Source organism: Ixodes scapularis, unplaced genomic scaffold (genome assembly GCF_016920785.2).
Source record: "Ixodes scapularis isolate PalLabHiFi unplaced genomic scaffold, ASM1692078v2 PGA_scaffold6__148_contigs__length_123643588, whole genome shotgun sequence".
NCBI classification, from domain to species: Eukaryota; Metazoa; Arthropoda; class Arachnida; order Ixodida; family Ixodidae; genus Ixodes; species Ixodes scapularis.
Window position 1 is genome coordinate 42,586,437 of NW_024609881.1, and position 22,113 is coordinate 42,608,549.

Here is a 22,113-nt window from a genome sequence, read left to right on the forward strand (position 1 = left end):
CCTCATGAAATCATTCAAATTCATTCGGGAAAGACGGCCTTCTCCCAGCCACTCGGCCTTGGTAATATCATAAATCTAAAACAAAAAAACAAAAACAAAAAAAACGTTCTCCTGGTCAGGGTTATGAGGCAGTTCACTGTAACGTTTCGAGCAACAACTACTAGAAAGTTGTTGCATTAAACTCCACAATATCTTTCACCAATGCAGATTTTCAGCGTGTACTAATTTTTTCTCTGTCAATTATCTCACCTCCCATTGCGTCACCCCTATGCAAATATTAGAGTTTATAAAAGCAGTTCTTGTATAGGAAAACATTACACTTGACAGACAACAAGAATAAGAATGAAGTAGGTGTACCTTATCCGCATTTCCCGGCATCGTCATCTGATGCTGGCCGTGCACCCAGCGCACGTTCCAAAAGTCTCTCCATTGCGGATACAATTCTACTGTGTTATTTATTCCGAAACTAGAAAAAAAATTGTATGGTTAACAACATTGAATACTTCAAAACAAAGGAGATCATGCACAAAACGTTCATTCTGCAGACGCATAAAGGCTAAGCTAATTTTCTAAAAAAAGTTGACGATTTTATGTGCCAAATCAACAAATAGTATCTGGCACACCCCTGAAAACGACTGAGTAATATATTCGACCTCCTAGGAATATTTTGATGTGCAACCAATATCCCGGTTATAAAGCACCTTCACGGCAATAGGCCCCCGACGGAGTGTGAGACCCTTGACCGGTAATCTAAACGCTAACCAAAGGTATATAGGCCGGAGCTTCGCTTCAAAGCAACCGAGGTGGCGAACACTGGCCTGCTCAAGATGCCTCCCCAACCGTGTTTTTTTTTAAATATATGTGTATATAAGGGAACTGTGTTCGTGCACAACTCAACATTATGACTGAGTTGTGTGCATGTTAATTGCGTAGATAATAACACTAAATCAAGAGGCGTGCCTCTTCAGTTCATCATAAGACTAGCAGATACAACTAAAAAGAGAAACTATAAATTCCGCATATTTGGGTTGCACAACAATATGTTTTCTTTTTCTCGGATTAATACACATATTGCGACAAACTTAATGTGCAGAAGTTATAGTTTCTTTTTTTTTAAATATGTAATTGCTAGTGAGCGAAGAAAATGCCACCAATGGAAGTTTAACCGAAATCAACTTGCCTAAGTTTACGCCGCGGGACACAGTTTTTGAGGAGAGCATACACTTCGACTTGGGGAGCCGAAAGAGCAGCATTTTTAGGAATTACTTTTAGAGAAACCGAATTCGCAGAAAAATAGAATGACAGAAGACGCGGTTTGTTTATTTTTATTACTTGGGTTGCTTCACGTATTTCGACCGGGTCTTAAAAATTTCAACAGAATGGTATTTTTAAGTGCCTTGTCTGCATATGAAGTCAATGTTTCCCCCAGAAGAAAAGCGTTAACCCTACATTTACGGCGCGAGATTCACTTTCATTAAGCAAAAAATTTGAATTATACTTCTGTTTTGTCACGTCGTACCAAAATAGGAGCAATATATGGAAGCATGCCGGGAGACACTTAATTAGATCTCATGACCGAAATAGAGCCCTTTTTTGCGTCCTGGTGTGAATAAGGAGAGGAACGTTCGAGATATCTGGTGCAATGCACCTCACATCTTGAAGAATATTTGGGACAAGTTCGTGTTTTTCTCACACAATTTTTTCAGTTTTTTTTTTTTTTTTTTTTGCGTCCCAAATATCGGCTTGAGAGATGCGATTTTAAGAGTGCAGATGGGCTGTTAATTGAGTGATGAAATGAGCTTCAAAACCTAAAGGAATACTCATCCAACCTTTCCTTCTTTAAAGATCAAGGATAGGACACGCATGTCATAAAACAAACTTTTCCCGACAAAAATAGCTCAATGTTCGGTTCGCAAGACACATTTTCAGTCTTGATATGTGATTCCATTTCTTTGCTATTTTTGGGGAGTTCGGCCCCGGCAGGTGGTACTGCTAAACATGCTTTTCTTCCTGGTCAACGTGCCGAAATAAAAGCATGTTTCAGTCAAGTCCTAGCTCAAATCGCCTCTCAAGATGTAAATATTGCGCAATCTTTTTCGAGCAACTCTTCGTCTTTTTTTTTAATAACATGTCCTATCCAACATGGTAGCCCAGTTCTTCGGGTAAAAGTTTGGTTTGGTCCCAAACTACTGGGCGTTGAAAAGACTGAAGAAGCAAAGGTAGAGACAGCTGAACTCGACCTTCTTTGGCCTCCTTCTGGGACTCTAAGCACTATCCCTAATTGGCCAAAAAAGTGCCAAACTTAAGCTCCACTGGTGGTAGTTTGACTGTCATTTGGCATATATGGTCTGAAATCGTCAAAAGATTGCCAGAGTTAGGCTTGGATTCGGGTAGCTAGACCTAGGATTCATGCTGGTTTTCATGAGGCAAATTTGAGTCTAAATTTCTAAACAAGGGCCAGATCTAGGATTCACTGCTGGTTCTTCAGTTCATACGTAGCATACATTGTTCATGTCTGGGACTTTAGCAGCCATGGGACGAGCCAAACAAAAGTCATAAGAAGGCCGAAGTAAAGGCTCTGCCATTATGGCATGCTGCCAAGCAGACAGTTACAAAAGGAAATCCGAGGCGTTTTTAAAGTCACTTTAACAAAACCCGTGCTGAAACCTGGGGATCGCAATCTCAGGTTATTCTGATGCAGCTGTCCACATTAACACAATTAACTTTAGAAAACCATAGTATGGAGCACAAAAACAACAAAAAATAAACCTCAAGATTTACTTTCGTAATATCCTAAAATTTTTCAATGTAGAGTTTCGAGAGTTAGTGACATAATTTACTTACTATCCGTATGTGTTTGGCGCACTCGTATGCCATAGAGACACACAGAAGCGACTCCGGTAGTCGGCTGGAAGTTCTGGGCTTCTCAGTCTAGCTGCTTGGTACCGGGAACCACTGGCTTCGGCGTAAATGAAGCGCCCTGAAAAAAAATAGACGCGTACAATACACTGTAATGAGGAATTAGAGCGGAGCTCTTGATGGGGAAGAGGGGGTATAAGAGGAAGATATCCCACTTCCTCCTCCTTCGTACGCTCTCCTCCTCCCTCCGCCTCATCCTTTTCTCATTCTCCTCCCCTCCTCCTTCCCCTCCCTTCCTCTTTCCGCGTGACGTCATTCGTGACCCTCGTGATGTCACTCGTGAAAACATCGCCAAGGTCGTGACCTTTACGAGTTAAGGCCAGGTGAATGTCATGACCTTCGTCGTGAACTTCACGAGTGACCTTCGTGATGTCGCTTGTGACGTCACTCATGACGTCAATCGTGAATCTAGAGAGCATCGTGGTGTCCCTCGTGACGTCATTATGGGAAACGTCCCACAAGGCAACGCGTGGTTACGCCGACGGCGACGGCGACGCCGTTCAAGCCGGAAACGGATGCCAAAGAGCTGCGGTCTAATAAAGAAATCAGGTAATGTTAAGACTTGATTTCATTGTAACGTCCTCTAGTGTTTCATCCCCCGTTCACTTTCTTGAGGCAGGCGGCCTCAATACATGAATAATTTATTATAAACAACTACTCTATATTTCCAAAAAAAGAAAGCAATGGATATTGAAGTGGCACTTCGTCGCAGTACACTGCCAAACAGGAGCAACGTGGTCATCGAAAGACCGACGTGTGGAGTACTGTAGAGTGGCGCCCAATATGCTTTCACTGTGCTGATTCTGGCCATGTATCTCGCCGCTGCTACTACCGCCAGCTTAGAACCCGAGATTTTCAAACAAGCGACCTCGGGACACCGACGAATACCTCCGCGGGTCGCCGTTCTCGGGACCGTTTCCCCTCACCGGTTTCCGTTCGCCGTCACCCAACCGCCCGGCATCGCTTCTGCACATATCCCGCCGTGAGAGCCTGTCGCCCCTCGCCCCTCGTCGTGGATAATAAGCGCGGGAAACCCTCAAGGTGGAGTTTCCCAAGACCATCGTTGGAAGCATCCTCCAAGCACGTCCGAGGGCTCTCCTACTTGACCGACGACAAGCGTTGGAACAACAATTTTGCAAAGGTGCCCAAAAACCTCAACGTTGTCACCGACGGCCATGACGCGTCGGCACTCGTGGACACCGGCGAAGATTAATCTGTTTTATGTCGGAAGCTCTCTCGCCGCCTTCGGAAAACTCGATGCCTTGGACGAGCGGCAAATATGCACCACCGGAGGACACTTCATCACGCCCGTTCTGAGGTTCACTGCTCGCGTCGAAATTCGTAGGGAGACCTGTTCAGTGAAGTTAGTTTTTCGTCAGGACTGTGCGAGAAAAGTCATTCTTGGCATGGACTTCCTCTGTCAATGAGGTGCGGTGATCGATCTTGGAGCGAACAGGTTGATACTGCGAAATTCCGTGTCCTACACCCGAAGGGATCCACAACGCCGCCGACCGCTGTCTGAGTCGTTGCGTACCATGTGAACCTGCCGCCGCAGTCTGGCATCCTTGTGTCCGTCATGAATGCTGCCATCGTCAGCGGGAAAGTTCTTCTAAAAGGCGACGTCCAACTGCTTCTAGGAATAGAAATAGGCGTCGCAAGGGGAGTAACAGGGCTGCAAAATGGATTCACTTTGGTTTTCTTCACAAACTTTCGACAGGAAGTGCAGCACCTCACGAAAGGTACCACTGAAGGCTACGTCGAAGAACTCTGGAAGGCCGCGGGAATCACCGCGACAACCGATGAACACTCGCCATCTCAGCCGTACAGTACACCCCCGCCGCAGCTCGATGTTAACCCCAAGCTTAGTGCAAGGGAACGACGACAGCTCAGAAACTTCCTCGCCGAACTCAACGACTGCTTTGCGGCGACGTCCAAGTGCGGAAACAACAGTTGCGAAACACTGCATTCTTACGAAACGAGGCAGCTCTCCCTGTGCGTCGGCCGCCGTACCGAGTCTCCCCAAAGGAAAGAGAGGAGGCCATTCACGAAGAAGAACAAGAAATGCTGAACGACGATATCATCCAGCCTTCAAGCAGCCCGTGGGCCTCTCCAGTCGCATTGGTGGAAAAGAAGGACCGCACGCTTCTATTCTCCACAGTCTACCGGCGGTTCAACGCGGTGACCAAGAAAGACATGTATCCACTTCCCCCGGATCGACGACACACTGGACAGGCTGCGACACTCCCGATACTTTTCATAAATAGACCTGAAGAGTGGCTGCTGGGGGATCGAAGTCGAAGAACCTGAAAGAGAGACCACTGCCTTCGTCACGCCCGGACTGTACGAGTTCAAGGAGATGCGTTTCGGACTGTGCATGGCACCGGCAACTTTTTAGCGTGTCATGGACACCGTACTGGCAGCCCTGAAATGGCAGAGCTCTCTCATTTGCATTGATGACGTCGTAGTATTCACGGCCAACTTGGATGAGCACTTCCGTCGCCTTCGGGCCGTTCTTCAAGCAATCGGGACCGCCAGACACACCCTCAAAGCGACAAAGTGCCGGTTCGCCTCCAGCAAACTGAAGTTCCTAGGTGACGTTGTGAGCAACGAAGGTGTCCGTCCATACCCTGAGAAGATTCGCGCCGTAGCGGCTTTTCCACCGCCCACCGACAAGAAGGCCGTCCGAAGATTCCTTGGACTTTGCACGTTCTGCAGGTGGTTCGTTCGGGATTTCGCCAAGCTTTCCGCTCCGCTCACGCACCTCGCGAAAGACGCCGTGAACTCCAAATGGGGAGAATGAGAACAACATTCATTCGACGGGCAAAAAACGACGACTCCAGTGGCACTGATTCTTGGCCAATTCGACCAATCAGCCGAAACAGAAGTTCACATCGACACCAGCAATACAGGACTCGGCGCGGTACTGGTCCAACGACAATAGGGTCTTTAAAGGGTTAAAACAGCGCAAACGACGAGGAACGAGAAGCAGAAGGACACGTGCACCGCGGTGTGTATTTGTCCTTCTGTTTCTTGTTCTTCGTCGTTTGTGCTAACTGTTTTAACCTTTTAAAGATGTCACACCAACCAGCCCTAGCTTCAACCTTTGACAATTGGGTACAGAGCGCATGATCGCCCACGCTAGTCGGACGCTGTCACTGAACGGGGAACGAAATTACTGGACGACCGAGAAGGAATATCTTGTCTTGTGGGCAATCCCATAAGGAAGCCCGTTTCGAGCGGTCCCAAGCCACCACTCGCTTTGTTGGTTCGCAAACGTGAAGGATCACTCAGGACGTCTCACACGGTAGAGTTCGACTTCGAAAATTCTACGTGAGTGTGGTGTACGAATCCAGCCACAAGCATAGCGACTTCGATAATTTGTCGAGGGCACCAGACTAGTTGGCTTCTGAACGCACAGGCAACAGCGACGACGACGACGTTACTGTCGGTGCGGTGACTGTGAACAACATGGGAACACTTTAACGAGACCATCCTGAGCTACGTGCTATCATCGAGCATCTGGAGGGACGAGGGAGTGCAGTTCCACGTGCCTTCGCACCATCCCTGACTCCCTTCGCTAACCTCCACTAATTATTCGTGTAAGATAGACCCAAATGAGATTGCGTGGAATGAAATTATTTGAGGTTGAGGTCACTTTCACCCCTTTCAGAATCTGTTAAACGACCAGGCTCATCAAGTAAATGCTTTACAGATATCAGACTCCATAGTTTTTCACTTTGAGTTTAAATACGTTTACGTTTTACTAACTCAAAAAAAAATGCAATACGCATTTTTTTTTAAATTTCAATGTGCATACTATTAGAATCAATTATCATGCACGCATAAATAAAAACATATTGTGCGTTGACTCTGTGAAGTTGTTTTTTTTCCTTGGAACAAATAAAAGAAAATTATGACCTCATGTGAAGATTAATAACTTAATTAGTAAAAATAAAGTGTTATTGTAGCTTAATTGAAAGTATAGGTGTCACTCCTTATATACTTTAAATTTAATAGTTAGCCATGATTATGACAAACGTAGTTCCCAAGCGACACTTCAATAGCCGTTCTAAACTTATTATTTCAAGCATTTATTTTAGACATCTCATCTTTATAGTGACACTATCATAGAGCATTCGGGACCTCAGTTAATGAACAACTACGCACCTCTGTACGCCTGAAGGGTGTGGTCCGATTGGGGGAAGGGTGGAATTTTCTTGCTTGGCTCGTTGAGTTTAAAGGAAATATCGCCGTTGACGTGTTCCCAACCACAGAACGTTCCGTCCTCAAAATTGCACCACAGAGCTGCAACAACAGAAGAAAAAGTGAAATGAAGAATTAGTGACTTCAATTGCCCATGTTAGTTAATGTGAGATAACGATTTATTCAGTCTGATTGACTAGTCTTCAATGCTTCCCCCTGCCCTGCATATGCGCAACGCATTACGTAAGTTTCTATAGCAACCTTTTTAATATAGACTTGTAGTTGTCTAGAAGACACTTAAAGACCTTTATTACAAAAATGTGTGCACGTAGCAAATATTAGGTGCACAAAGCACTTCGTTTTGTTTATTTAATTATCTTAGTCAATGCCAGCTTAAGGACTCAAAAGTGTAATTGCTTGAAGTATTGAAACTATCCCACAAAATTCGCAGACATAATGCTGTGCATGAGATTCAAGAGAGGTGTAGTTCTTATCACCTAAATCTGTATGGTGCACAATTAAGAACCTTTATGGCGAACTTCTCAAGACCGACAAAATAGCAGTAGAAGTTATTTTTTATCCGTTTCATTTTGTATCTTTAATAAACAAAAAATAGATAGGGCTGCAGCTTTGTGCCGGGTTTCTGCGAAGTAGGCGTTATTTGAGTAAGCTATGACGGAATGGATGGTACATAGTTCTTCCTTATAAACGTGATAGCAGTTAATTCGCACCATCTGTTAGCACAAAGAATAAAAAAATAAACATCACTAGGTGTATATGATTATTGAAAAAAATAAACTGCGGTTTCAAAAACGGAAACTCGTGAAGCAGATAGAAACGCGGCACAAAGCTGCCGTACAGTACACCGTTTTCACATGTGATTTCAAATTGGCTAAACTGACTCCTTTTGAGGCAGGACAAAAAGAATTAAAAAAAAATGCATCGCGACAGATCTATTCCATGTGTCAGTGGAGTAGTGTATGAAATTCCTTTGGAATGCGGCTTTAAATATTTTGGTCAGACTGCAAGGTGCATTAACGATAGGTTGACAGAACGTAAACGGAATATGCGGATTAACGCATCAAACCCTGAGCTAGCGAGACATCTCCAGAAGTGTAATGCATGTACAACGAACTGGTCAGAGGCAGAAATCGTACACAATGAACGTGAGGAAATGAGACGTGTTGTGCGGGGGAGGTGTATATAGCTGTTCGCATAAAAACATCGGGAAATTGCATTAGCCAAGCGTCGCTGCAAATTGGGAGTGAGTCAAAAAAAGTGTCTTCGACTGTAAAGACCTAGTGTGGGATGAACGTAAAAGGGGAGGGGGTTGCTTCGAAGAGTTGTTTGCATTGTTGGGTTCGGGATTGTAATGGGGGGCATTGTTGGCGACTGTTTGTGATTCACGGCTCAGTTCAGGAGAAAGGGGGGTGAGTTAGACACGGTATTTTTGTGTTCCCAAGTGCTGGTGTTACATTGACCGCATCGAAGTCCTTCCGGGCGCGGTGGTGACGACTTTGTGTTTCTGTTTGTATAACGCTTTTTTTATGTATTGTTTGCGGTTCGGTGTATTGTCATTACGGTGTATTGTTTCTAGTTCAGCGATCAGCCGTTGTGGTGGTGGCGACGTTCGACGTCCGGGGGAGGTGTATATAAGACGTAGAGGCAATGAAGTTTTTAGCTGAGTTTGAAAAGTTGTCTGTTCCTTTTTCTTTCTACTTCATGAGTTTCCATTTTTAAACCGCAGTCTCAGGTTTTCAATCATCATGTATAGCTGACACCAGCACGCCTGCACTTCAATCGTTTTTTCATTGATCAGTAGGAGCATGGATTTTGTTTAATCCTTCTCTCGAATGATGTTCGGAGTGGTATTGTAACCTTTTTTGAAGTCATCAAGCAAAGTTAAAACAAAAACCTTTCTATATCGGAATATAGCCTAAAACCCCTGTCAGACCGGCACATTAAAAGACTTAAGATCGAGCTCCTCTAAAGAATTAGTGAATTAGACCTCGATCATGCACTTATTGCCGTGCGCTAGTTTGCCAAGATTTTAAAGGTTTTTGTTTTGAAGGTCTTTAAAGGGCCCCTGAAAAGAAAAAAAAGTTTTTTTTTTTAAACAGTCTGGTTGGGACACGCGTGTCAAAAAATGAATTTTTCGCGAAAAAAAAATTTTTTTTTTAGAGCAATATTGACGGCGAGAGATTTATTTGAAATTTTGCACGCAAATTCCAGGTCATTCAGCTCGGCTTCTCATTGGTAACCATGGTCATTCAAATCGGCTTCTCATTGGCCAATAGAATGAGTGACAGCTTAGATGTTGGTTATAAAATCTTCGTGATCTCTTGAGATCGCCTTTTGAATGATATATTTTTAGGTTTAAGAAAGAATCCATCGAATGAATGTCGCAATTGCTTACAAACGTTTTACAAAATCGTAACTTCCGTTCGGATACTCAACAAACAAACGCTTCGCCATTTTGTTTTCTGTCATGGTCGCCGTCGTTGTAACGCGTCTCGCGTACCTCGGGTGGTTTTATAGTTTTATCGCGTTTATATGTGAAAACCTTCTGAAGAGGGCTTGTTGCTTGTGTCAGTTAGTCATCGTAAGTACTTAGGAAGTGGCGCGGTGTGACAGGTTTTCGCTTCCCTGCTTTTCTTTGCGTGATTCGTGTGCCCCGTTTACCCCATCTTTTGTATGTTTTCTGGCGCGCGCCAGTGACAATTTTTTGTTTAGATGTCGGTTCCTGTAAACAGTTTAGTGAAGGCACGCGGCACCGCACTCAACGTTTAATAACAAAATGAGTCACCACTGCATGTCCTCGCGGCGGCTTGAAGGGTCGTGCGGCTCGGACGAACTCGTCGAGGCACCCGCTTCGCCGCCTTCCGCGGCGAAGTAGGTGCCTCCTCGCGAGCGGTTGTCTCGCGGCGATCGGAGCGGACGCCTTCCGGCTGGCGAGGCGTGTCCTCGTACGGGCGAAGGCCCAGCTGCTGGCAGCGTTGAAGGGTTGAAGCAACCGACGCTTCAGGTCGGGGTCCATCGTGCACGATACGACGCGGTACGCCGTGCGAGTGCGACCGGCAGACACAGGGGCTGTGTTCCAAATCTCCAAATGGATCTGAGTTATTCTGGCGGATCGTATCACGTGACAGCACAGATTTAAAAACGCTGTACGCGGGTAGGTTTTAGAACGCCAAGGGTGCAAAACTCTAACCCTGGGGTAAGATCGAGTAAATTTTGGAACACGGCCAGGAAGTAGCAATGGCTCTCGTGCGGGGCGCAGCCAAGCCGGGAAAGTAGCCAAGCCGATCCACTACGAAGAGGCGGGGTGTACCTCTCCTCCACGCGCCCGAGATGCCGAGAGAGAAAAAGGTGGAAAGGAGGTGACTGCCGACTAAATTCCGTCTGGCGCGGTCAATATTGCTCTAAAAATGTTTTTTTTCGCGTAAAATTAATTTTTTGACACGCGTGTCCCAACCAGACTGTTTTAAAAAAACTTTTTTTTTCTTTTCAGGGGCCCTTTAACGTGCCAGTCCCCCCCCCCCCCCGTCCCCCCGCCCCCCTAACAGGGGCATAAAACTACAATATAAAAGACGCAGAAATACAAGGATAATTCCAAAACGTTGCAGTGTAGAATCGATGAGGAATCGTTCGATTTGATGTTGCTGCTCCGCAAGTTATACACAATTCTTTTTTTTTTCTCACGTCAATGAATTCGTTGTAAACGCCATACCCCGATTAAATTTGCAATTCACCAAAAGAAGCGCTACAAGTGAACCCAGCCAATCAAAGGCAATGAACGTGTGAGGTAACTCAGCGCTTCGCGCGTCACACTGCCCTTTCCGAAGGTCACGTGGCGATCATCTAGTACTGGATTAGCTTGGATTGTTTGTATGATCCCCCAAACCTCATCGTAGGGTGAAACTGTAAATACAAAGCCGTTTCTTTTGATCTTTTTACGCCTCTGAGAAGTTAATCTGCCTTCAAACATACAAAATTTCAAATAAAAAAAGATGTATTTATGAACGGCTGAGGCTACTGCAGCTTTCGTCTGGACTCACCTCGGCTTCCACCTACTTATTAGAGCACGTAACGTGGATAATTTGCACAATATCAACTATCAATTGTTTTTTTATTAAAGTAATAGACAGCTGTCACTTATTGATTGCGTGGAAAAGATACGATTAGTAAGGATGGTAAAGTTTTAAATAGAAATACATCTAGCTCAAAAGAATGAGCAAGGATATATTCTTACTTTTTGAGGTCCAATTTTTTTAATTGAATTTTGTACTAAAGTTGACGTAACACAGTTGTAGGTTTTTACTGCAATTTCCGAATATAATAACAAAGCTTGCACATTTTGTTTTCCTTTCAAAGTTCCCTTTTTTTACTTTCAAGAAGCACTTCATTGCAGAATAATTTTCTAAGAGAAAAAGAGAAGCAAACGTGCTTTTTTTTTATGTTTATACTTCATTTTTCTACCAACTTACTTGCTTCTTCATCCGGGATTTGTTTGGTCTTTTCGGCTGTAACAAAATGAAAGATTCATAAGCTTTAATAACATTTTATCATACCTACGTTTGCATGTATTCTGTTAGAGTCTTTTTTTAGTTTTATGTGCATTGAAGGGCAGTAATATAGAAGGCATCCTACTTGAATTGCTTAATAAAAACCCGAAACTAAGAATAAAATAAAATTGAGCAGGAAAAAGAAGCACTGTGAACCTTCATACAATGTGATACAATTTGTTCTTGGAGAACACTTCACTCTTTACCTGTTTCAACCAACAAACAACTGCAATCTATTGGGCTTCCTAAGGCTACATGAAGTTAAGGCTGTAAATCTCACCTGAAATTAAGCCGACAGCCGCAATCCCGTTGGTTCCTTTTCCTCTGGTGACTGCGACAACAATCTGGGATTGTTTAGAAGGTTTTAGTTTCAGTACAGTTGACTGCCAATCACCACCCTCTGGAAGGTTAACAGTTTGCAGTGTGTCCATTGCTCCACTATCCTTGTAGCTGATCTGCCTGAGCTCCATGGACACAATGTCTGCGTAGTGGGTGAAGAGCATAAAAAATAAGCTTTTTGCAACATAGTTTATTTTCTTCATACATACTTGCAACGAACTCCTGAAATTAAAGTTATCGCTTATTTCTTCATTGAATAGTACGAAGTAAGATCATCGAATAAACGCCTACACCTCTTCATAATGCTGGTCGTCGTAATCACCCTAGTGAAAAATCCTATAACTATAAGAGTTTATGGTCCCATAAGCGCATATGATCAAATAAGAACGTACTGTAACATATAAGAAACATCTAAGAACTCTATTAGATTATACAAGAAGTTATGCGAAACGTTTTTAGAGCGCAGCTCTTCGGCGTCCGCTCTTCGGCGTCGCCGTCGGCGAAACCTCGCGGTGCCCTATGGGTAAATTTCCCGTCTAAATTCAGCTGAAAATTGTCCCCGCTAAATTCAGCAAGGCAATTTCCCCGCTAAATTGAGAGGAAAAAGGTCCCCGCTAAATTTAGGTAAAAAAAAAAATTACCCGCAAAATTTTGCCGAAAAATTTACCCCCTAAATTTGGCAGAAACTTTTTCCCGCTACATTTACAGGAAACATTTTGCCGCTAAATTTAGCAGAAAATTCTCCCCGCTAAATTTAGCACACTAACTGTATCGCTAAATTTAGCGAAAAATATTTTTTGTTAAATTTAGCGAAAAATTCCCCGCTAAATTTAGCCCAAAACAGTTTCAGCCATATTTCGGAGAAAATTTTCTCGCTCAATTTAGAGGAAAATTTTTACGCTAAATTGAGCGGGGAAATTTTTCCGCTAAGATCAGCGGGAAATTTTTCTGCTAAATTTAGCGGGGAATTCTTTTCGCTTAATTTAGAGGGGAGGTCTTCCCGCTAAATTTAGCGGGGAAGTTTTTCTGCTAAATTCAGAGGAAAAATTTCTCCGCTAAACTCAGCGGAAACAAATTTGCCGATGAATTCAGCAAGAAAAACTCTCCACCAAATTTAGCGGAAAATTATCCCCTAAATGGGAGGAGAGCAGGAAAGTAAGAGTGGCGTAGCCTCCTCTCCGTACTTTCCTCTCCTCCTCCTCAAGAGCTCCGCTCTAATTCGGCGTTACAGGGGATTGTGAATGTCTTTAATTTTTTTTAATATATTTCTTACATATTTTCTTATCTTCGTTTAAGACTTATATGTTTTTATCTAATTTCATTTGATCATATCCGCTTATTGCACGAATAAATATCTTATACCAACAGGAGTTTTCACTGGGGCTTTGTTGCGTCCTGTTTTTTTTTTTTTTTTTTTGTCATTATACTATGTCAACAGCCTCGAATCGCAAGGCGTCGGTTTGTACGCCTACTCCTCTTTGCTCCGTTTTTTGTTCTTTGGTTTTCTCGTTGGCTTATCCCGCAACCCTGTTGGGTGTGGAGAGAAAATAGCGTGCCCAGGGTTCCCCACACCTTGCGTTTTTGTTAAGGTGTCAGTACTGATAGCAGCAAACGCCTCCGGGACACGCATGGGCGTTGCAAGTTCTGGGCATCCCATTACCACTCTCTAGAGAATCAGATCGCGGCATTTGCCCATGAGAACCCCGATGAACCCATAATGAAGCAAAGGGCATGAGCATAATGAGCCAAACCCTACATTTCTTAACTTATAGGGTTCGCCAAGAGAAAAAACAAATGCAGCCTACCAGTGCAGGGAGTCACGTGTTCGATCCTATCAACCAATTTCATCGGGCCATTTTTAACGCGAGAGTGTCATTGAAAAGCCGGTGTCGGTGGGTCAAGAAACTCCTGATTGGTCGAGAGGGTCGTGACATCGCGCGACAATTTCAGAGCCCAGGACGATCGCGTGAAACGTGACATCACGCGTAAAATGAAAGTGATTAGTACATGACATGTCATGCGAATTGAAAGCCGTCGCATGCCTTAAATAATTTCACCTTATAAAGTAATCACTTTTTCTAAAATATAACAAAATTAAAGAATTTTGGTTGGGATTGGAACCCACGACCCCTCGGTTGTGAGCCAGACACGCTAGTGATTAGGCCGCGCAGACACGCTCCCAAGGAGTCCGCGTTCCACTCTTAAAGGCGAAGCTTAAGCATCCTCCTGTAATTTATTATCTTCAAGTCAATCAGTCGGCAACTTCAAGTTGTGCCATTTTTTATTCCAGGTGAGACCACTTGCGACAAGTGGATTGGTTGAGATATTGTCCTATGGGGCTTGAAAGCTCCAAGATCAATTTTGTTTTGCTCTAGGTAGCCCAGTTATCTGCAGCCAACATTACTTTTGGAAGCAAATGAGGGTACTAATAGTGTGAAAAAGCGCAGGAATAACCAAACGTGACACATTTTGACCACGGTCTTTGCAAGTAGGTCCTAAATCATCAAGCGATGGCCGATGCTAGGTTTCTTGGATAGTTTTTCGGATATCACGTGAGTTCTTTGGCACCCCGTTGCACACTAAATTTTGGAATAAAGTAACACTGCTGTTTTTTTTTGTTGTTTTTTTGCTTTTTACCAGTCACCAGTTGGTCCTAAGTAACCCTTGGAACAAAACCTTGCTCGATCCAAATTAGGTACCTAGACTTGCTAACCTGTAGCCGAAACTACATTTTTCTATAGGGTCCTGCCTGGTACCCTGATATATTTTCTTTACGTGAGATCAGTGCCCCTACTATCCCAGAAGCAGACAAATTTGATTTTTTTGTTTTAAATGTAAACTGTGGTGTATTTATTATAAGCACTCAAGGCATACTCCACCTTTTGAGTCAAGAGCCGCACCGCTAATTTTGACTTTTTCTTATGATCAGCTCGTTGGTTTATGAGAGAGCAATTAACAAAAAACACGTTTTTAGTTAGAAAAATTGCGAAAATATTGAGTGGAGTCAACCTAAACTCGGATTCGAAATAATGTTAGTCGTAACCTTCAGCTCCCTCAGAGGTGGTGTCACAAATGCTAGATTGTAAATTTCAAAGATAGTTTACATTCGAGGTTGCGGAAGCACGAGGGATTAAAGAATCCGCAATATCAACCTATGCCCGTTTTGGCATTCATTTAAAATTTTTAGCATTTGAAATGCTTAGAACATATTACATGCAGAACATTGATAAAAAGAGGTCTCAAAGCTCAGAGAGTGAAAAGTTTCATAAAATGGTGTAAGACAACGCTGCGAAGGGTACAATAACCCCAAAAAAACATCTATATAAGAGAGATAATTTGACCTAGAGCTCCTAATACTTCCATTAAAATGTTCCTTAATTACCGAAATATATTCTAAGTACCTGGAAGCAACACGTATGTAAAAAATGACCTTTCACTCAATACAAATTACAGCACAATGTGGCGCTGCGACACACGTATTGAGGTGAATGTGATTGTAAAACAATGTGTGCATGTGTGCATAAGTGTGTATTTTATACTCAATCGCCAGGATTGAAGAGATGTGCTCAAGATTTATCCTAGGGACACTGAGATCCAAAACAACATATTTAACTGCCTCAAAGGAGCACAAATATTGTGAAATCAACGTTCCCTGAAAAACAAATTGTGTGGGTTATACCCCTAACGATAACAATCAGGAAGTTTTCGTTACCTTCTCTCACACCGGTGCGCGCTCCGCGTTTTTCATTCGTATACGAGGTTACGGTGGAGATCAATGCTGCATACCAGAAGCGATGTGTGAAAACTGACTATTTTGAGTTAGAGCGATTCCAAGCTTGCTTTTTTTTAAGGTGCCAAAGTCGAAATAAAGGCAAGTTTTAACATCAAAAGCTCTTTGTCCAGGTGCTCAGCATTTTGTGAAGCTCAGATAAAAGCATGGCCGCGAGGCTCGACACTGATTGGTTGACTGGTGGGTAGTGAGAGAGACGGGAGTTTGAGCGTATGGAAGACTCTAGAAAATGTCCACGTATATCAGCCCTGTTAGCTGTAGTGTCGCTTCATTCTAGGAACAACTCTAAAGTGTATACATGGTACGTATTAAACTATCTGGTAAAGAGCGCCGTGAACGTAGGCGTCTGACGTCTGAAAACCCAGACTGTTGTTAAAAGCTTGTGGCTCTAAAACGTTTCACGTGTGCAACACTATTGCCTAGAAATTTGCCTTAAACTTTTGAGTTACTGATATAAATCTCGAATATGATTGCACTTCTTTTTACAGCGATGTCTCGGTATTGGCATAGTGTCGCAGCGGATTCCGTGTGCGTGTGCGCTTGATGGACGCAAAATTTAGCTGGAAAATTTCTTCCCATAATGCGGGTAATCATTGTGGTGTCGAATTGTGAAGTCACAGTTTCCTGTGACGGCATGACGCATGGTATCACATGTTTCCCACTGTATTTAGCGGACTGGAGTGTCATCTAACGTCATGATGTAACGTGATGCCACAGCGTGAGGTCATGTCTTGGCGTCACGTGACTCTAACGTGTCACGTGTTGTAAGTTTGTTAAATTTAAAAGCAGCAGTATAAATATGGGCAGCAATGTGCTCTGCTTAGATGTTGTCTCAAGTAGATATTCAGATTGCGGCAAGAAACCGTAAATTTGTGTGAGAGTGAGGAAACTTTATGTTGTGACATATGTTTGCCTTCCTGACACTTACAACAGTGTTTTTGCTTGGTAGTTTAGTGTTCTCATAAACCGGATCAAGTAAGCCTTGTTTGAGCGTAGCACTGACCTGGTCCTCTTCTGAAGTACCACAGGCGAAAGGTGTCTCCTTTGTCGCCCACTGCGAACACGGGGCTGGCCAGATCTGCCTTTTCAGCCCCAGACGGAAGCGCTCCAGTGGAAACGGTGAGGTCAACGTAGGCAAACCTCTCCCAAGACTTGGGGTCGTCTGGAGGTTAAAAAAAATCACCAGGCTTATGCGAATTATAGTTCAGATCAGTATTTTTATTTATACTATATATACCAGTTGAGGTATTTAGGGGTGACAAGGATTCTTAATGCATGCATTTAAATTGAATAACTGTAAAAAGAAATGTCAGTTGTAAGAGGAGAATAAGTATAAGGCTAGATGGGCGAACGTATTTAAAAAAAACACTCTTACAAGTTACCATATATCCCACCAAAATATATGGACAGATATATGCGTAAAACCGCGAGACCCACTAGGAAATACTTAATAATTATAAGAAAGTGCATATGAAAATTTTGCATGGCTGGTAATTGCAACCGTGTCGTACTGAAAAAATAGTAATTGCATATCGTCTTCGGAAGGACTGTGCATTCAAAGGATTAAATCCGTCAAGTCTACTTAGAAAGGGTCATATATTGTTCAGTGCCATAGGAACGTAACGAGGATGGCTTCTATCAATCCAGCACTCGAGTATAAATGGTCGCTAGTAGGACGCTAACAATTAATAATTGTTTATTGCTTCTACACGGTTCATACGTCCACAGGCTGACTATTTAATTGTCTGGGAATTTGGCGTCTGCACGTAAGAAGTCTAAATTTCACCATGAGTGCACCGGACGACCGGGCTATTATTTAAAGAACCAGCTCTTAGTATTTCCGTGTTCTTAATGGTGACGTCACGCTGAAGGTGACATAGCGTTCACAACAGCTTGTGCCTTATCCCGGTGCTGAAAAGTTGAAGATTCCAAAGAAAAAAAAAACTCTCTGATTGTCGTTTTACGAGACATTGTGACGTCCCGTAAAAGCATGACGTCGCACGTCATTTTAACGTTTCTTTATATAAGGACGGCACTTAGCAATGCCACAAAACGTGACATCATGATGTCATATGAGAGGGTGACGTCATGTGCTATGCCCCAAGCATCACGTCACGTGGTCATATGACGTGAAGTAACATCATCGCATTCCAAAAAACTCACACGTGATATGCATCAGTGTTGCGGAGTTGCCACTCCGGAGTTGGAATGATTCCGGAATGATTCCGCATTTTCACGACCCCGGAATGGAATGGGAATGGAATGGCGGCAACGTTGAGGGGAATGGAATGGGAATGGAATTAGGTGCCTTTTGCCCGGAATGGAATGGGAATGGAATGGGCACGGTTCTTTTTTTTTAAATTTTATTATTATTATTATTATTATTATTATTATTATTATTTGTGTTTACGGTCAGCTAAACTGAACTAGTCAGCGAGTCAGTTGCTCAGAAATAAAATGAGCAGAAGACTTATACGAAAAAAAATGCAATATAAAAAACACGCGTCAAATCAAAGAGCAAAGGGGGAAAGGGGGGTAACGTGGCGCCTTTCACGGACGCGCAGGCGTCGGACTTCGATGGCGTTACACGAGAGTGAAACAAGAAACCAAGCATCAAGCAAAAGAAAGGGGAGTGGCAAAGAAAGAAACCGCTATGCGCAACTCCACATTGTACATCTTGTCATGTATTTTTTGGGGGGACGGTTTGTAGAATGCACGCAGGCGCACAGACTCAGATCTGGGAGCGGAAGCGACTCACAACTCGCAGAGCTTTGATAACTCGTTGACTCGGGCGCCGCCGAAAGATGATCAGGTATTGTTTTCTTATAGCTCGAGGAGCGTTGTTTAGCAGGCAGCCAACCCTGCTGCCTTCCAAGTTCATTCGTGTGCACTCCTCTGAAGTGCGAAACGCTTTCCTCCGAGGCTTGTTCTATTTATACTGCGTTTGTAGTGCAAGTCCGCCTTTTACTTGGTCTTTGTTCCGATGCTTGTTTTCTGTGTTACATGTTTTAGTGGGTTAGGTTTACAAGCAAGCTAGCGGATGCCCGCTCATTTCCTTTGACTTTAGTCTCTGCATACTTCGTTTCACCTTGCGATGGACTGCTGCGGACGCTACGAGTCACCCTAGGCAATCCAGCACCGCGAGCGGGACTGCAGGGTCACGCGACACTCAGAAGGCACTGCATTGGTTTCGATGACTCTCGTGCTGTCTGTTGAGGTCCATCGTAAGGTGAAGTAGACTATCGTCACCGCTCTTGGTGTGACCGAACTGACTAGACCTGCAGAAAGACTGTCCCGCGCCAGACGAGGCGCGATCGTTGCTGTGAGGGCAACTGAGAAGGAGAGCTGGGTGCTAGCTGCCACTGATGTTTTGGCTTCCGCGCGTCTCGGCTGTCCGGTCTGCATTCGTGGTCCTTGGCCTGGACCCTGTTTGAGGCGGTGAGAAGTCAGTTGGACGGTGTTGTTCAGGATACACGGGGAATGTCAATTTGAACGGTGCGGTATTACCCGTTAATTGTATCTTGATGTGAAGAGCTTTGTGAATGCTGACTGCCCGATCCGTCGCCACAACGCGAACAACCGACACCGAGGTAGAAAAATGAATCGGTTGGCACTGTCTGCTGCCTGACACCAACACTCGATCAGCGCGAAGAGGAACATCACAATTCGTACGAAAAGACAAGATAAATACAGATCGAGTCATGGCATCGTGGAAGACATTTTTCGACATTAGTCGTGAAAATGAACAAGCTGCACGCTGAAAGTTGTGCAATGAAACCATACACGGTGCAGTCGGCGTATATCATCGAACTTTATTCGCCACCTGAAGAGGGAACATGAAAATGAGTATGCGAAGGGTGGAAAAGGGCAGGCGAACAAGCCAAAAATTTTATTGAATATGATAAGAAATATCCAGATTCGTTAAGCAAGCGTGAACTTATGCGTTTTAAAACAGGTTTCATGACATGGTCTATCTCTATACAGTCCCTCGTGCTATGCCGCAGAGGTTGCATTTTGTCAGAGGATGTGTTCTTGCCGCTGTGCATGGAGTCGCTTCCGGCAGTGAACTAGCCGGGTTGCTGTATTTGAAGAATACAGTAATATAGCTGATTCCTGCGCAACACACGAACTGGATATTTTTATGGTCTTATCAAACACGCTGGCCGCGTATGTCCTAAAAGTCAAATGCAAAACAGTTAAAAAAAGAAAAGAAAATTAGTAGATTTAAGTTTTGCTGCTTGTTGCGAGCCACGTGTTCGCGAGACCGATGTCTTAAACAAGCATGAACATATCAAGGGGCTTTCTCGATGTTTGCAGTACATTGTAAATAAACACTTTGTGCCACCAGCGGTCCGCTTAGTAAAATCAGTACTTTTTTGAGGAATTTAGCATTTTTTTTACAATTGTCTCTGCATTTGATAATGTCAGCTTTATGCTGCTTATGCCGGCAACACAATGTAGTTGTCAAGTGCCAATTTTTACTTTTAGGAATTAAACGAATGGAATGGAACGATTCAGCCATTCCAGGAGTGGGAATGGGCCCAGCGTCCCATTCCTAGGAGTTGAAAGGAATTGAATTATCGAAAACTCTAATTCCCCGGAATGGAATTGGAATGGAATGGGGGTGCTCATTCCGCAACACTGATATGCATGTAGAGCCCCACTAAGAATAAACCATAAAACAGGTTATTTAGTGGAGTATTTTCCGTCCTGAAATTTTCAGGCTGATATTCCTTCTTGTAAGACGTTATAGACGAGAAAACTCGCCTTGGACGATGGTTGATGTGGATGTAGACGACCGAGTTGGAGAGGGTTGTGATGGTGGCGCCATCTTACGAAATACACCGCAAGCAAACAACGCACTCGGTCGAAAGTATGAAGTTAAAGGAATACTTTAACGAAATTTTAAATATACCCGCCGTGTTCAAAAATAGGTTGAATATTATCCACGATATTCGTAAACGACAATCGCACGTTAGTATATTGAGCCCGGTTGCTGTACTTTTTGTTATAAACGGCCCACTCTGTCAAGCGCTCAGAGAATAGCCAGCGGAGACCATATGACATCCAACACAATCGTGACGTAGTTCGTCTCGGGACGAGCAAAGCTATGGCGAGGCTGACGTCGAGAAGATGGCCTAGTCGTTCCAGCCGCAGAAGCGGCTGCTTTTTGTACGAATTTTGAGTGACAGGTTAATCTTCTATAATCTTGTAGAGGGACTTTAGCGACTTTTGGGTCACACAAAAGGGATTCTCGGTAAAAAGGGAGCTCCTCCTTCCCCTCGTCTCTTGTCGTAGTCGTCGTAGTATTACAGACGAGGCGTCAGCGACATCCACCAGGTGCTCTTTAATAATCGTTTAATTCGTTTTAAAATCTTTTTTTCGTGACTTTTTTAACACGATATTGGTGTGTTCAATGTGATAGTGCTCCTTTGAACACATATAGACGAAAGAATAAGCGCCGAAATTTCGTTGCAGTATCCCTTTAATATATTAACCTAGAAAGAAAGGTCCCATGCATTGGGACACCTTATTAATGGCGGGACATAAACGCGCACTTTGGCGGTTTCAGTCGGCGGTCCCGATGTGCCCATATCACTGGCGACGCCGTAATATGCGCATTAAAGCAGCAACCTATCACCTGTAAGGCTCTTCTAGCTGACTTTATAGGAAAACACCGAAATCGCGCACTGTAAAAAACTAAATAAGCTTGAGAAGCACTCGAGCAACTTCAACTTGTCACGGCATAATAAACACGCCTAACCATTCGTCTGCTTTCTTTCTCCGCTCTTCCCTCGCTCCCTTTTTCGTTCTTTCTCTTGGAACCGCCAATGTCTGCGCCCAAAGTTTGCCACGTCCTGCTCCCGTTTTGCTTCCCCTTGGTTGAAAGTAGACGACCTTATCGTCTGCTGGCTGGGCCCACCGGGAGATGGCGCCAAAGACAAGTGCCCTCGCTAACTCAGTCGTCAATATTTGAGGCTTTTTATGCTCTTTTGTAGTGACAGAACTGTAACTCCTCACAACCTTAGAGACCTGGGGCGTGATGAGCGTCTGCATACGGCTCCGCGGCCGATTAAAAAGCGACATTCGCCGATAACTACGACAAAGAACAAATCTCGAAGCAACAGTTACGAGCATAACCGCCGAATTCAGAAACCTCACTCAAACTACACTCAAACTGAAGGGCCCCTCCACTTCCTCGAGTAAGGCGCGAGGGCCGGCGCTGGCCAATCGCGAGGACGGATCCGCTGTCGCGATTGGCCAGCGCCGGCCCTCGCGCTTTCCTCGAGGAAGTGG

The 22,113-nt window shown here is 43.9% G+C and overlaps 1 protein-coding gene across 1 annotated transcript in view; it reads right to left on the bottom strand.

Moving 5' to 3' along the window:
* Positions 1-22,113, bottom strand: part of LOC8039626 (MAM and LDL-receptor class A domain-containing protein 2) — a 297,389-nt gene that overhangs the window by 190,552 nt on the left and 84,724 nt on the right. The window contains exons 19-24 of the mRNA XM_040210496.1: positions 16,820-16,978; positions 11,968-12,168; positions 11,610-11,645; positions 7,087-7,224; positions 2,845-2,980; positions 358-466 (exon numbers count right to left, since the gene is read on the bottom strand). Coding sequence (XP_040066430.1) covers positions 358-466; positions 2,845-2,980; positions 7,087-7,224; positions 11,610-11,645; positions 11,968-12,168; positions 16,820-16,978 — 779 coding nt within the window. The remainder of the gene's footprint in view (positions 1-357; positions 467-2,844; positions 2,981-7,086; positions 7,225-11,609; positions 11,646-11,967; positions 12,169-16,819; positions 16,979-22,113) is intronic.